We start from the raw sequence: 16,329 nt of genomic DNA, 5'->3' as shown, positions 1-16,329 counted from the left end.
GAAGTATTTTAATTTAACGATTAAAAAGTTAAGTGACAGGTGCGTGAATTTAATGAGGTCAAACATCACGCGACTTAACTTTGGCTGCAAGCTAGTTTTCATAAAGTGTTTAGGAAACCAGCTCCTCATAAAAAGGGGAGTGTCCAAATGAATAACAATTGTCTGATATAAGGGATTCCCCCCCCCCGCATTCATCAAAGCCGATTGCTTTTCTGGACGTCTCTGCACGTTAGGCTGAGAACACACCTTTGCTTTCACAGTTTCGCCTTTCTATATGGAAAAGCCCACACAGACAGTAAAAAATATAAAAATAGCGTGTAAAAGTCGCCCATAAAAGATACATGCAAGCTCCTTTCGTAAATTGGAGATATTACAATCTAGGGAGCATATAAAAAGTTCGAAGAAACAGTAACTTCCTCAGAGCCCTCCTCCCCCAAAAGCCTTTGGCAGACATACACAAAAAATGCACACACACATACTAACACACATTTTGCTTTATATATATATATATATATAGATATATATATATATATATATAGATGTATGGACTAAGATGAAAAAGTCTTGCAATAGTAAACCACTAACTTATTACCAAAAGTACAATGCAATTGTGTGAACTGCTTTGCTCCTTTGCACAATGTGTAAATTTTATTCGTTTTCCCTTTTTTGTTTTATTTTACTTAAGTCGAAGTTCTCAGAAAACCAGGCGCCCACTACCTGGGGCTAACACTTGAACTCTGTATGAGATACATAGATATTCGAATGTTGCATTAAAGTTCTTTTATTTCTCAAACACTGGGTAAAAAAAATTTTCCTCTCCCCAATGAAACATTTTCATGTTTTTGTATATGTTTCGCTTTAATCTCTTGGGCTTAGAGGATTTTAGGACAAGAATTTATCTTGTCTGGTGGAGTATCCATCTTCATGCTATTACTTGAGGTAACATCACTTTAAGAAGGTGCACCGTCCCTTGTAAAAGTTAATGTAAGTTAGCCATAGTGAGGAGATCTAATTTGGGCAGCGAATACTATGTGATTTTGAATATTTGGTCAGGGTTTATTTCTATGGAAAAAGTATCCTCATGCCAGATTGTTCTGGCAAACACCTGTACAGAGAGACCTTACAAATTCGAGGACAGTGTCTAGTAGGCATTCAAGTTTAATCTTGAATGTATAGCCTTTTGGTTTCTAAAATATATCCCATGTAACTTTTTATACGAAAGTCAATATTTCGCTTTCTTAATAAAAATACCTTTTTCCTTTCAATTTGTGTATTCTAACCCATTTTTAGTCACCACACAAAGTTTCAATTTTAATAGTAAAAAATTTAGATACCTTGGGACTTAATGGGTAATGTGTGTGTGTATTTTTAACGTAATTGACACATCAAATTTTTTAAAATTTACTATTAACTGTGTATTTATTAAAACAAAAAAATAAAAATAAAAAATGCAGTGGCGTAAAATAAAACGAAATTAAAAAAAAATTTTTTTTATCACCCCCACCCAATAAAATTACAAAATTAAATTTATCACAATGCATTTTGATTTATTCGTAAACTAGTCAGCTTTTGTTAGTGAAGAAAATAATATTAATGAATTTATTTTGCGACTTTTGAAATTTGAAAGGAATTTGAAAGCATTTAAACTGTCAAATAGATGGCCAGTTTTGGCTTTAAAATTCCCAGCAAATTCTCGTGTATTGAAAATTATGAAAGTCATTTACGTCCCAACAGTATCACAGAGATTAAAACAACATTACTTTAACAAAAGTATAGTTTTATAACTAGTTATTTTAATAATTTAATGACTAAACGATATCATGATTAAATTTTAATTTTAAAATCCTATCAGAGCACTGTTATGGTGTCTAGGTCTTTTCTCCATATCTAATACGTGCGTCTGGGGAGAGTTTAAAGACTGGCTACTCGAATGGTGTAGGCTCTATCAGATCTGCTCTATAAAAGTAAATTCAAAAAGCTTAATCTTTTCTCCTTTGAGCGCCGACGATTACGCAGTGATTTCACTTTGGCCTAGAATCTCATCAATGGTCATTGACATACGTCAGGAGCTGTTATTTACTCCTGCATCAGAAAGAGGACTACATGGACATTACAAGAAACTATTTTACTGTCAATTTCGATTAAATCGAGGGAAGGAGAGCACTTTCTCAAAAACGATAAAATAATTAAATTCCTTGTTAAATTCTTCAGGTTGTGTAACGAAAGCGTTTAGCATCACAATTGTGTGCGTGCTGCACTGAATTACCACTTATCAAGGTCAGAAGGCACTTGACGATGAGGATTAATAAGTTGGTCGGATTGTCAGTTGAATGATGAAGAATATTATGAGAGGATTGAAAATATTTCAAATGGACAAGTCATTTGAAAACGTGTGGGGAGCGTTTTTAACGAGTTTTTGTTCACAGATCTAAAGATAACCATGTTGCAATCTGCAGGGAAGCAATCCTGTTGTAGCTGTTCTCAGAAATAAAATAAAATTTATTTTTGATCTTCATATTTTGGTAACATTTAAGGAATGTAACATTTTCATTGAATATCACAATTTCAATTTTTATCACACAAAAAAAAATGGATAACTTATCTAGAAGAACGGTTAAGAGTACCCTGTATCTTTACAAAATCACCATTCATGCATACGTAGAGCACTGTTGTCATATCTGGGCTGGTGCAACTACCACTAGTCTCTCACCTTTAGACAGGGTTAAAAAAAATAGTCTCAAATCAAATAGGTTGTGAACTATCAACCAAGTCGCATTGCCACAATGTTGCATTTCTATGCTTGTTTTGCAAGTACTTAAATGGAATTGTGCACTGATGACCTCATACCATTTTTACCTCTTCAGTATATATAATACTGTACGGCATAATCACGTTGACACACCAGTTCTCGGCAGATCACCGAAGTTAAGCAACGTTGAGCCTGGCTAATACCAGATGGGTGACCATTTGGGAATTCTAGGCGCTGTATGTGCTCTCCGCTTATCTCGGCATTGTTTCCAGTTGTCTTGTACCTGAACTTGCCACTGGTATGCAACAATGTTGACTCAGGAGAGGCGTGGTTGGAGATTGCGCAACTCTTGCCACACAAATTTCACGCGCAGGCACCCTTACAGTGGGTATCCATAGTCTGTCAAGACTGAAGGAAGCCTTGATATATAATACTACCTCGATAAGTAGCAAAATCACACCCCTTCACTATAGAGGTCTCTAGATGCCAGAAAGCCTTCTACTCTATAGTTTCTGCTTTTGAACTGTTAGACTTTGGAATTCCTTCTGTTTCCTGCTTCTCAGTCTGTACTAATGGACAGAAATTTAAATGTAATGCGAACAGACATTTCTCTCAACTCAACTCCATATATAATGCCCCTGTAGACACGATCCCAAATAGTAGTCCCTTACATCCAAATGTCAACTACCTTGTTTGTGGTGAAAAAGCGTTCTTTTTTATTTTTATTTATTTATTTAAGTAATACTTAACTTTATGACAATCCTCGTTAACTACAGTAAATATGGTTCTGCTTGTTATTTTTTTATGCAGGTTCTTCCTATTATTGTGTAGAAAAGTCATCCATCTATCCATGTGCACGTTAACAAAGCAAAATGTGGCATTTTTTGCTATAACCTTCACAGGAACAAGGTCACCATACTAAAACTTGTCCCCAGAGAGAAGGAAGAGGGGGAGGATTTATACAACACTATTTGACAGGAAAAGGTTACAACGTAATCAGCAAACAATTTAATGTAGCCCAGATAAGATTTTTTATCAATATTATTATTATTATGTTTCTGGTGTTTTGAGGATTGATAATTCGTATTATTCAGACTTTTATTCTCATTTTGAGTGTTATTCTCACAATATTTTGGACGATCTAGTCTCCGACCTTCTCCAGATGTGTCTTGTTGAACTCGGAAATCTTTCTGTTGAACTCTGGAATCTGCATGAAATGTTGAACGGAACCCTTTATTTAATCAACGAGGGTAGCATGCTCTCTTTCCATGAGTCATGACCGGGCAGAAGTACTAAGTAATATATATATATATATATCAATCCTTATATAAGAAGCTCAATGTAATTACAGAGCAATATAGAGAATAAATGACAAAGTTATATTCGAAAATTCATGTTGACCATCTTATAATTTATTCCTTTAATTCAGTTGACTTATACAATTCTTGACAGTATCTGTTTCATAGCGCAAAATCACTATGCTACAAAACAGATAATGTCAAGAGTTGTATAAGTCAACTGAATTAAAGGAATAAATTATAAGATGGTCAACATCTTTTTGTCATTTATTCTCTCTCTCTCTCTCTCTCTCTCTCTCTCTCTATATATATATATATATATATATATATATATATATATGTATATATTAAAATTATAAATTCACAAGTCACAATTAAAAGAAATATGTATATATATATATATTCCGTTTTAAATTCTGTGCAGATTCATGAGTTCAACAGAAACATTCTCAATTACAACAAGATACATTTGAAGAAAGTCGGAAGTTACATCAGCCGAAACATTGTGAAAATAACATTCAAGATGAAAACAGTAGTCTGAATAATCCAAATAATACATTTTATTATTATTCATTCACTTTTGTGCAAGTCATTATCTGTAATTTTTTACCTATAAAAACCAGCGTGTTCTCTGGAATCTGAGTGACAAGTCCCCCCAAATTGTCAGCACTCTCACCTCTTGGTAACAATTGCAAATAATTTTGCATTATTAAAACATTCGTTTACTGTTAATTTTTTGTCAGTCACAAAAATTGAGGTTTCTCTGGAATTTAATGGCAATAAGCCTGTTTAGGTATTCTTGCTATAGTAAGTCATTAATTTAATGCCAAAATTGCAACGTAACTCTTTATGTAAACTACTTTGCTCCTGAACATAACGTGTAAATTTTATCTTGAATATATAGCCTCATGATATCTAAAATATATTACACAAACCCAGAGTCCTATTTATAGGACAGTAAATATTTCGCTTTCTAAAAAATAACTCAAACAGTAGGGAATGTGGCCGGAATACTATATGTTTTGGTTTCAATTTATTTATTTTTTAACTTTTGAAATCAGTACTATATAATATTCAATAGAGAATTGGGTATGTAATAATAAATATGAATTTTGCATGAATTAAAGTATATATAAGTCTATTTTACAACTCTGCAAGCCCCTCTCCCTGCTAGTAGAATAATATATTTGTGGAGAGTATTTTTGGCTACCATGCCAACCTTAACCTCATCCCAAAAGTTATATTTATACAAAATCAAAATTAAACATTAGATTTTCAACATCTACTTTTTTCTTTTTTTTTAACAACCTAGCCTGAGCATAAAAAAACACCTGGTAGAGTATTCAGGTGTGCTGTTATCCCCCATGGTTTGATAGATTCATTAATCTTATCAGCTCATGCATCTTGGAGACAGAACTCTTATGTAAAACTTCTGTGTTGCATTATTTCTCAGTGACATGGCGTTGGCTTATCATTGAAACCAGGCTTTGTGAGAGAGCATGTTTGGAATAGGAATTTTAAAAAATTTAAAAGCTGAATTGAAAATAAATTTCCAGGTTGAGGAAATATATTTAAGATTTCATAAGTATTCATTTGACTTCTAGCATCAATTTCTTTTTTTTTAACAATTACTAAATCAGATTAATAGCAGTATTGCAAAGCATTTTAAAATGGAATGAAGATGAATTAAAAAATATTAGATGAATTTTAAAAAATTAGACGTATTTAAAAAAATTACGTAAATAAAAAAATTACATGAATAAAAAAAAACTTACATGAATAAAAAAAACTTACATGAATAAAAAAAAAACTTACATGAATAAAAGAATGAAAAGTAATGGTGACAAAATTAAAGCACTTTTAGAAATTATTGGATGAAATATTTAAGTGAATTCGATCTGTGTATTAATTATTGTATAAATCTTGTGAAATGACTTTTTGAAGGTTGAATTTAGATAGTTAAAAAGGGAGATTGACAAAAAGAAGCAAAACAATAATCCAATATATATATAATTATTGTGAAATTTTTAAAAGTTGGACCTAAATAGCATTTAAATTGACCGGTCAAACTTTGATTCTAACTAGCAAATTATTTTTTGTTTTAATATCTTCGTTATAGTTTTTTTTTTTTTTTAAATTATGCATTTTTGATTAAAACAATGGATAAAAATGCAAATATTTATCAAAAAAAAAAAAATCAAGATTATCAAGGAGAATAACCCATTTTTAATTGAAGAATATACAACAAATGTTTATCTATTTTCTGTAGGAGTTAAAATACGTGCAAACAAATAACAGTTATAAAAAAAATGACCTTGTCTTATACTAGGCAACTCCAGAGAGATACTAGGTGCTGCTGCTGCTGCTGATTATTATTATAATAATAATAATAATAATAATAATAATAATAATAATAATAATCATTATCATCATCTATATCTAAAACAACCATTGATGCCAATTCACATCAAAGTATAAAATAGATGATAATTTCTAAAAATTCTTGATAATCCTAACAGTTGTTCCAGATACGTTATTTCTTTTATGTATTAGATTTGGTAATAGCAAGTTTATGGACATAAGCAAAAATAATCAACAAAAAAGACTAAAAATAAGAATGTTAGTAAAAAACAAAAATACTAAAACCTTACAAAAAGAAATAATTCTTATTTAAAATTCAACCTAATTAAAATCGAGTAGTTTTATTTTCATAAATAAAATCATTTTTAAGAGATTAATGGGAATTCATCAGCATTATAACACAAATCTAGTAATTCTTCAGTTATTTTTTTCATATTCATAAAACTTGATTTTCTACTTGATTAGTTTATGTGCTTTTTGGAATATGATATCTTTGTTCAGTGATGGGTACGTACACCAAAATTTTTTTTTTCCTTTAAATTAAGTTGAATTCTAAGTAAGAACCAAAGAAACTAATGTTAGTGAACCAATATTCCAATGAACAAAATAAATGTAAGCTATTAATATTGCTCAGGGTGTATAAAATTGGGGTTGAAGTTGGAGGGAGGGGAAGAACCCAGAGAATTCAAAAAAGTAGAGGAAGTGAGTAATCAACCTAATGGATAACTAATGTAGACTATGAAATTGGAAAAGCTTACATCCAATTCTATTATATCTAGTGTATTCATTTTCAAAAATTATATATAAAAAATGAAGGATTTTAAGGATTCAAGTAGGGATCAATTATACACACCCTGTGATACTATTTGTATCAGAGACAGGAGAATAATATTAATTATATGTTGCACATTAATAAAAACAAGAATAACATTTTCAAAAATCTTCTTTCTTCAACTGTTTTATAATATCCAGAACCTTTTTATAAAATGTTTAACATATAAAGGTAAGTTAGTTGGATTATCTATATTAGAAACAAAGACAGCATTGCATATGACATATCGGTTTTATAGTCAGCTAACATACTTCCTAACTTCTGGTGTAGCGCTACCGGAAGCGGTGACAAGGCAAATCAGTTCCTTCACTTTTATTGTTCTTCAATATTTTTTTTATTGTGAAGCGATTTATTGAAATAAAATAGAAGCAAGGTACATTATTGAAAAGTATACAATAAAAATTAACAAAGTTATGCAGATAAAAATAACGTAATTAGTTTTTATTTGCATTTTTAATGACAAAATTAAAAGAAATAAAGATTTTATTTTATTTGAAATTTTATAAGAAATTATAAAATTATAAAAATAATTTTTTTTATTTGAATTTCTATAATAAATATGTTTATGAAAATATAAAAATAAAATTATTGAAATCAATATACAAAATTTCAAACAACATAAAAAAAATGTATCCAATACATAATATTCACAAAATACGATTAGTTTTAAAAGATTAAAAGCGTTTTTAATAATTCCTAAAAAAAATAAAACTAATTTGAATAATTCTTCATTAAAACAAGACCAAAAAAAAAGTTATTCAATGATTTATTAAAAAAAAGTACAATCGGAAAAACATAATAATAAAAAAAAGAGTACATGCACAGGGGAGATATAGACATGGGAGAAAAAAGTGAAGGAAGTGATTTGCCTTGTTCCCGCTTCCGGCAGCACTATGCCTGAAGTTAGGAAGTATGTTAGCTGATCATAACCGATAAATCACTATTTTATCCTTACTAACCAGTTTCAATCTGTGTCATTCAGATGAATAAAAAAAAAAATTCCAATCATTTTCATAGATTACATATTTGTTCCAGCCCATTTAGTTTTTCTTATACTTTCTCTTTTTTTTTTTTTGAGGCAGAGAGAAGGGGATTGCGATTTATTTTTTTTGTCTTCTATAAATTGAAAACATCATGCATGTATATTTCTTGCGCTTATATGTTCATTTGATAAATATTGACTTGTTACTTTATTTTTAATCTAATGTTTAATTCAATCAGAAAGTTTTCTCCTTTTTAATTCTACTTAAAAAAAAAAAAACATTTGTATATTCTTGCATTATTTGAACTACTGATCCCAGCTGGAATATTATATGCACAATGTTTTGGTTGATGTAACCATCAAACCTTGTTTGAGTATATCTTGACAAACTCGGAAATCTTTCTGTTGAACTCGGAAATCTGTATGGAATTTAGAATGAAATCTTCTATTTAACCAGATGGATAAAGAACCCACAATGTGCTTGGTAAAATTAAGTTGTCAGTTAGACTCTTTTGGAAGTTGATGGTTCAATCCTCAGTGCAGGCGACACTCAAAAATATAATTATGAATTACTTAGGATTTTTACTCAGTCATTACTGACGGAATAAGAGCATGCTACCTAAAGGGTTCCATTTGAAATTCCGTTCAAATTCCCGAGTTTGACAGAAAGATTCCTAAGTTTGACAAGATACAACTGAAGAAGGTCGGAGTTTACATTGACCAAAACGTTGTGTGAATAACACTCAAGATTGGAACTGTAATCTGAATAATCCAAATATACATTTTATTTTATTTTTCTCTAAACCTAGGTAACACCAGATCATTACAGTTAGAGTCATATATATAAAGAGATTATTTCTTAACTTAACAAAGCAAAAATTTACAAAAAAGTTTAAGATCTTTAATTTTAATACTCAGCCGTAACATTCAAAGAGTGAGTTAAACATGGAAATTAATGCCAAGAGAACGTGACCTAAATTTTCTGAAGCCAAAAATTTAGAATCCTTTCCATACACTAGCACCCATACATGTTTGTTCATTTATGAAATTCAGAAAGTCATAGTTAAGGATGTTCCGAAACAACTATGTTCCTCCATCTCTCTTAAATGAAACTAAGTTTAATAACACGAAACCAGCAGTAACAGCAGGCATCTAACATAGAAATTTATTTTGTGAAATTTAAAAAATGTTGGACCTTGAAGCTGACATGTCAAACTTTGATTCTGACTAGCCAATTTTCAAATAAAAATTATTAACTATAACAGCTTCATTTCATCCTGGGCATTGCCAGGTAGGTAGACCTAGTAAAATATAAAACAGATTTAAGTATCCATAAAGATTAAAAAGGTGTTGAAAAGGAAATAGCGAAAAAGAATATCATTGAGAATGTTTCATTATTATTGATGCAATTTTATTAGACTGGGCCAATGTTTAGGAGAGCCGGAGAATATTCTATAATTAATAAAAGAATAATATTATAAATACAGTGTTTATGTGAATCAATTGTGGGAAAGGTGGAGGAACTTATGAGGGATAGATTTTGGTATCAGAACAGAATTTGTCCTCTTGAATCCCTTAAAAACGAAAACAAAAGTGACTCTGGGCACATGGTCTTTTTTTTTTTTTTTTGCAAAATTTGTTTAAATTTTATTCAATTTTTTTAAAAATAAATAAATTTTATTCATTTTTTTTTGCAAAGTTTCATAAAATTAAAAACAATTTGATATTAATGTTTATTTATGTATAATGTTTATAAATAAATGTTAATTTTTTTTTTTTGACAGATTTTAGGTAATTTTGAAAGTACAATCTTATAATTCTGCATTTTTTTTTAAATCATATCCTGTTAGCAGTGGGGGCAGTAGATTAAACAGAATTTTCACATATTTTAAGAAAAAAAAAAATGAGATTAAAAAATGATATACAAAACAAATCAATATTCAGGCTTTAGTAATAGAAAGCGATTTTGAATTTAAGAATTTTGCAATAATTAAAAATAAAAAAAATAAAATAAAAAAAATGAATTCTTTGGTTCATTCATGGGTTGTTTTAAAGGGCAATGCACAAGACCATATACTTGTAACAGGTTGAGAGCTCTAACATTTTGGTCTTTTACTGGAGGAAAGATATCAAGATACTTAGCAGATATATTTTTAGTTGTTAGTGCTTCATTAGAATTACTTCAAGAAAATTTAATTTTGAAACGGAATTCAAAGCAATCAAATTTATCAGAATTTATAAAACAAATGAATGTCAGATTTTGGATTTTAAACAAATCAAACGAAACAATGTCTGCAACAGGAGGCATTTAACAAAGTTATCTTGTGAGATTTTAACAGTTTGACCTAAATAACATGTCAAACTTTGATTCTGACTAGCCAATTTTCGAATAAAAATTAAATACTGAAACACATTTTAAACAAATTCAATGAAACATGTCTGCAATCAATTATATTTTCTTTAACTAAAAAATAAAAATAAAAATGGTATTTCTTGAATAAACAATGCTGTCAATATGAACAGAAAACCTTAAAACATATTTTGACATGAAACTTTTACAAAGTACATAAAACTAAGTTTCTAAATTTTTTTTAGATGAGGAATGATAAGTTGTATTATTTAAATTCTTCAGACTATTGTTCTCATCTTGAGTGTTATTCGCATGTTTCAGCCGAGCTAAGCTTTGAACTTCATGTGTATCTTCTTGAATTTGGAAATCTTTCTGTTGAACTCGAGAGTCTACACAGAATTTTGAATGGAACACTTTATTTAATCCACAGGGGTAGCATGCCCTCATTCTGTCAGCTATAATCAGATAGAAACACTCTTCTGGAGGATGAAGGTTCAATCCTTAGTTTGGGACTATGCACTGAATATAATTGCGAATTACTTTAGACTTCTACTCAGTCATAACTGACAGAATGAGAGCATGCTATCCCCATAAATACAGTAAAGAATTCCATTTGGAATTCCATGCAGTTTCCAGATTTTGGTAGAAAGATTCCAGAGTTTGACAAGATACACCTGAAGATGTTCAGAGGTTACATCAGTTGAAACATTGTGCGAAAAACACTCAAGATGAGAACAGTGGTGTGAATAATACAAATAATATAAGACTTAGAAATTTGGCTAAAGAAATTAAACAATATGAATTACTGTTCTTATTTTTTTTTTTTTAATTAATAGTGGACAAAAAAGATAATTCTCAAAATTAAATTTTGATTCCACAAAATTATAATCCAAATGTATTTTATTATAATAAAAATCTCAACTGAAATACATTTCATGGGTTAGCATTCCTTTTCAGAAATAAAATTTTCTTGAAACAATGCGATTAAAGTGTTAGCGGCTAAAATGATATCTGCAAACTGATAAGAAATCTTGCCTCTTTGTTGAATCTCTCGGCCTATTAGAGGCATAAACTTGACATGGTGTTTTATTGTTTTGGTGCTAGTTTATATTGGTGATCTGTTAAACCAATGCATGAAACATTACATATTTGAAATGCGTGAAAACATTACATATTTGAAATTAGTGTAAATTTAAAAAATTACAAAAAATAATCCAGTAGATGATGTGCTAGAAGTATTTTAAGTAATAAAAAAAAAAAATTCACCTCAATTACATTTCCAGATATCATGTTTAAAAATGGTGGACCCTTAATCGAAGTTAATATATATCAAGGATTATCTCCCTTGTTTGTCATACTGAATTGGTCACAACTCTTTCACATTAAAACATACAATAAAACTCCATTCAATAAATTGTATTTTTACTTGTAATTATTTTCCTACTGGATCATTTTTCGCAATTTTTGGAATTTATATTAGTTTCACTATGACACGTAAGTATGTAATAATGTTCTCACCTGAAATGTGTTGGTTCAAATGATCACTAATCTACACAAGCACCAGTGTTTCTCCCATAGACTAACCCAACATCCTTGCATTATTAGTAAAGTATTAATCAAAAGAGGTGAAGAAGGAGGAGGAAGTTGTGAGATTTTATTTGATTAGCAAGGGGCGGGGGGGGGGGAAGGAAGGAGCTATTTAATTTCAATATAACATACCCTGATTATAATTTCTGTACAGAAGGGCTTTGTTCCTCATTTCATGGGCATCCAAATGACTCTGGCAATATGTAATCCGCTTCAAAGATTGTGAACCTGTTTTTTGAAATAGGGAAAAACATTGAAATTTTCAACATATATCAAGGGGAGATAACCTATATGCTAGCGTTCAGAGTCGTGTCTTTTTTTTTGTTTTTAATCAGTTCTGCTTTATAGAAATGTGCTTTGCGTGCCTATTCGTACTTGTCTGATATCGTGTTATATAGCATCCATATACTACTAATTCTAGATGTTGTTATACAAAACCTTTCATCTCTTTTAGGACACTATCAGATCAGGTTGTTAGAAGGTACAGCTTCAGGACTTAAAAATGCACCAAACATTGATGTCATTGTTTTTATTTCGTTTTCCTTTCCAAAACTAAATCATGTTCCGCAAAGCCAGAAATAAAAACAACAATTTTCCTCTCTTAAATAATCAAACCAAACCAAACCAAACCAAACATTATAAATAAATATTTAAAGATATAAAGAACTTGAAGCATAAAAACTTTTACTAAAATGACCAAATTCCATATTAAATAACCCCAAAAGCATGGATATGCCGTTAAACAAAATAACTAAACCAAGTACCTTATCTCATTAAAAACATATTTCCCTTAAAAGCCAGCCAGCCGAGTTCAAAGAAAGGTAATTTTCGTATAATTTTAAAATTATCAAATAATTCAACTCCTATAAATGCTAGCTGTTCATTTATATATAAAAAAATTTAATTATATGGAAAAAAATAAAGATAAATAAATAAAAGAAAATACCTGCCATAAGTAATTGCTAAAACCTGAAATGAACTAGAAACAGTAATCGTTTGTTTTTAGCTTTATGATTTAGTTAAATAAAATGTGCAAAAAAATCCCAATGAACACATTAGCAGGAGACTGCTTACTTTCAGACGATAACATGGTCATCTTCAAATCCAAGGTTATAAATCGATTCAATAAGTAATCAAATTTCTTAATACCATTTATTTTCTATTATTTTCAATCTTTTATAATATACGGTACTTGTACATTTTAATCAAGACATTAAAAAAAAAAAATGAAAATATTGAAAAAAAAAAAAAGTTATATTGTACGTACTCGTTATGGAATAAAGTTTTCATGAAAAAAAATCATTTAATTTGATAAAATAGTTTTTCTTATTTATTTAATTTTTTTTTTTACATAGGAAAATCAAACTTTAACAAGACCGGTTGTGTCGCGGCTATCTTGTTTTTTTTTGTGGATGAGGAAGGGGTGCCAAGGGGGATAATTCCAATCACCGCTTAAGGTTTGTCAAAATTTTACGAGATTATTTTTAAACATGGGCAGAAAAAATACCTAGATAAATATTTTAGTTTTTTCACTTATTTTTCAGAGTTTTTATGTTTTTTTTTTTAAAAAAAAATCCCTTTTTGATTTTTTCCTTTGTTAAAATCACTTTTTCGTCCCCGGAAATAAGTAAATGGTGACGATACGATCGATTTCATTAAAATTTGATTTTCCTCTGTAGAAAAAAAACAAACAAGAAAACTACTTCATTAAATTAAGTGATTTTGGGGTCTTATCTACATTTGGGAATATAAAGAAATTTTTTTCAAGAAAATTAAAAAAAAAAACTTCATGATGTATGTACCTGTCACCGCACGAACATGTCATATTCCAAAAATTACGTAACTTGGCCAATTAGTTTTTTTGCTTTTTTTTATTTGAGAAAAGCAAATTTTATGACATTTTATCGAAGGATTAGTGCGCCATTTTAATTTCAAATGATAGGCTGGCGATACTTTTCAGGAATGTAGGATCAACAACGGCAGACAATAGATTTGGAAAAAAAAAAAAATCTTTTCATCCTCGAAAAAAACTTTTAAGTTACCACTTTTCTAGGTTTCTAGGCATTAAATCCGGTTAACTAAAATAAACCATGAACTACTACCCTTATGGGTGTTACCAGCTCTGTTCCGGCAGGAAGCTAAAGAGGCACTTCTTTTACAATTTGGGTCTTTTTACTTTAATAAAATTTACGTTGAAGTTTAAAGGTGAGCATGTTGTGATTTCTGATTGCTTTCTTTCATACTGCCAAGGGTAAAACCGAGGTGAGATAATATCTCACAATGGCTGCAGGTGTATCAGAAATTTCGTGAAAATAGCGAATAATTCCACCCCATCTTTCCAAGCTTATAACTCCTCGAAAAATGCAATTCAAGCCCTAATTTTTTTTTCAATTAAAGGAGCAAGGACCAAGATTTCATTAAAAAAAAAAAAAAAAAAAAAACGTGTTTTATTTTTTTAAAAGGTTTTAAACTTCGGACTTTAGAGGTAAAATTCTACAAGAACACTATGTTTTTTGTTTGTTTTAAATTTGAATATATTATGTATTGACCTTTTCTCTTCAATTTGTGAGTAAATAATTATGTACTTATCGGGGTCTAAATTAATTATTATTAGACATTTACAAAATGGGAGGCGTGAATTATTCGACCCCCTGTCTTTCCAAGCTTATAACTCCTCGAAAAATGTAATTCAAGCCCTAATTTTTTTTTCAATTAAAGGAGCAAGGACCAAGGTTCCATTAAAAAAAAAAAAGAAAAAACAAATAACGTGGTTTAAAAAAAAGGTTTTAAACTTCAAACTTTACAGGTAAAATTCTAAAAGAACACTATGTTTTTTTTTTTTTTAAATTTGAATATATTATGTATTGACCTTTTCTCTTCAATTTGTGAGTAAATTAATTATTTACTTTCGGGTTACTAAATTAAGTATTTACTTTTTAATAGACAGTTAAAAATTGGGATGGGGGGGGGGTCGTGAATTAAAAAAAAAAAAACGTTTGTCTGAAATATTATATTCGATTTATTGGAAAGAACATAAAATTTCACATTGACCCTGAAAATATCGTAAAAATAGAATCAATAGAAAAATTTTGATAGATTTTTAAAGTTTAAAAATTGAAAAATATTGAGTTCGGAAAATTCATTACTGTTTAAAAAAAATATATATTTCTATTACTTTTAAAACAACTGTAATAGTTTATTTTGGAAGTATAATCCATAAAGAAAATAAATAACCCACTTTTAACAGAGAAATTCCGAGATTTTTATATTGTATTCGCAGTTTCGTGTTAGGGGTGTCAAAAATTCCTACAAAAATTCTGATACTGAGGCTGCACATTTCAACGATTTTAAACATTTTTTTTACAAAAAATAAAACAGCAGATGCTCCACTCGATGTTTTTTTTCCGTAATTTGTGGATATATTGCTATTTCCGACATGACAATTAAGTAAATACTGTTGTTTTTGCTTAAACGATATAGTTAAAAATCGATCTATTGACTATTTTAGCACATTTCTTTCTATAGGATATTGTCCCCCTTACAACTATTTATTTTTCTGTATAAGTTTTTAAAATGCGCAAACAAATAAAAACATTAAATACTAAAATGACTTCACCGCATCCCGGACAACGTCGTGTACGTATAATTAGTAGATTATAAAAATTAACCATAATCTTTGTTTATTCATTTTGTGTAAGATTGTATTTTATTGTAGGCCATTTTATTACAGGAAATACTGTTTAAAAAATTAATAAAAGTTGCGTTTATTGGGCACGATTAATCACATTTTATTTATTTATTTATTTTTTTTACATGGAAAAACTAGTTTCTGTTTTAAGAAGCCAGCAACAGTTAGGAAGGAGGTTGACTGTGTTTGTTTAGTTTTGTCAATGGCTTAACAAAAAAAAAAAAAAAAAAAAAAAAAAAAACACACACACACACAAAAAAACAAACAAAAAACGAAACAAAACAAAACAAAACAAAAAATGGGCAAGAGACGGTAGGAAGACTATCTCCCTCTGTCTCTTTCACCTAAATAAATAGAATTTCATTTATCAGAAAGTCTAGCTGTCACATTGGGTAGACACGTGAAGATAAGAGAGAAAGAGAGGAGGGGGAAAATGACACAGGCCCATATTTTTAAAAGTGGGTCCCTCCACCTACGAAGGC

The 16,329-nt window shown here is 29.6% G+C and overlaps 1 protein-coding gene across 4 annotated transcripts in view; it reads right to left on the bottom strand.

Annotated features, from left to right (window-relative positions):
- LOC145243507 (sprouty-related, EVH1 domain-containing protein 2-like) overlaps positions 1-16,329 on the bottom strand; it is a 275,916-nt gene that overhangs the window by 59,011 nt on the left and 200,576 nt on the right. For 2 of the 4 annotated variants that reach the window (XM_080106470.1, XM_080106471.1), the window contains exon 4: positions 12,292-12,387. The exons of the other annotated variants lie outside the window; for them this stretch is intronic. In XM_080106470.1, coding sequence (XP_079962596.1) covers positions 12,292-12,387 — 96 coding nt within the window. The remainder of the gene's footprint in view (positions 1-12,291; positions 12,388-16,329) is intronic. 4 annotated transcript variants of the gene reach the window in all.

This window comes from Euprymna scolopes, chromosome 22 (assembly GCF_053919585.1).
Source record: "Euprymna scolopes isolate OS-2025 chromosome 22, ASM5391958v1, whole genome shotgun sequence".
Classification (NCBI taxonomy): domain Eukaryota; kingdom Metazoa; phylum Mollusca; class Cephalopoda; order Sepiida; family Sepiolidae; genus Euprymna; species Euprymna scolopes.
The sequence above is the reverse complement of the archived record's forward strand: the minus strand, read 5'-3'. Positions and strand labels throughout refer to the sequence as shown.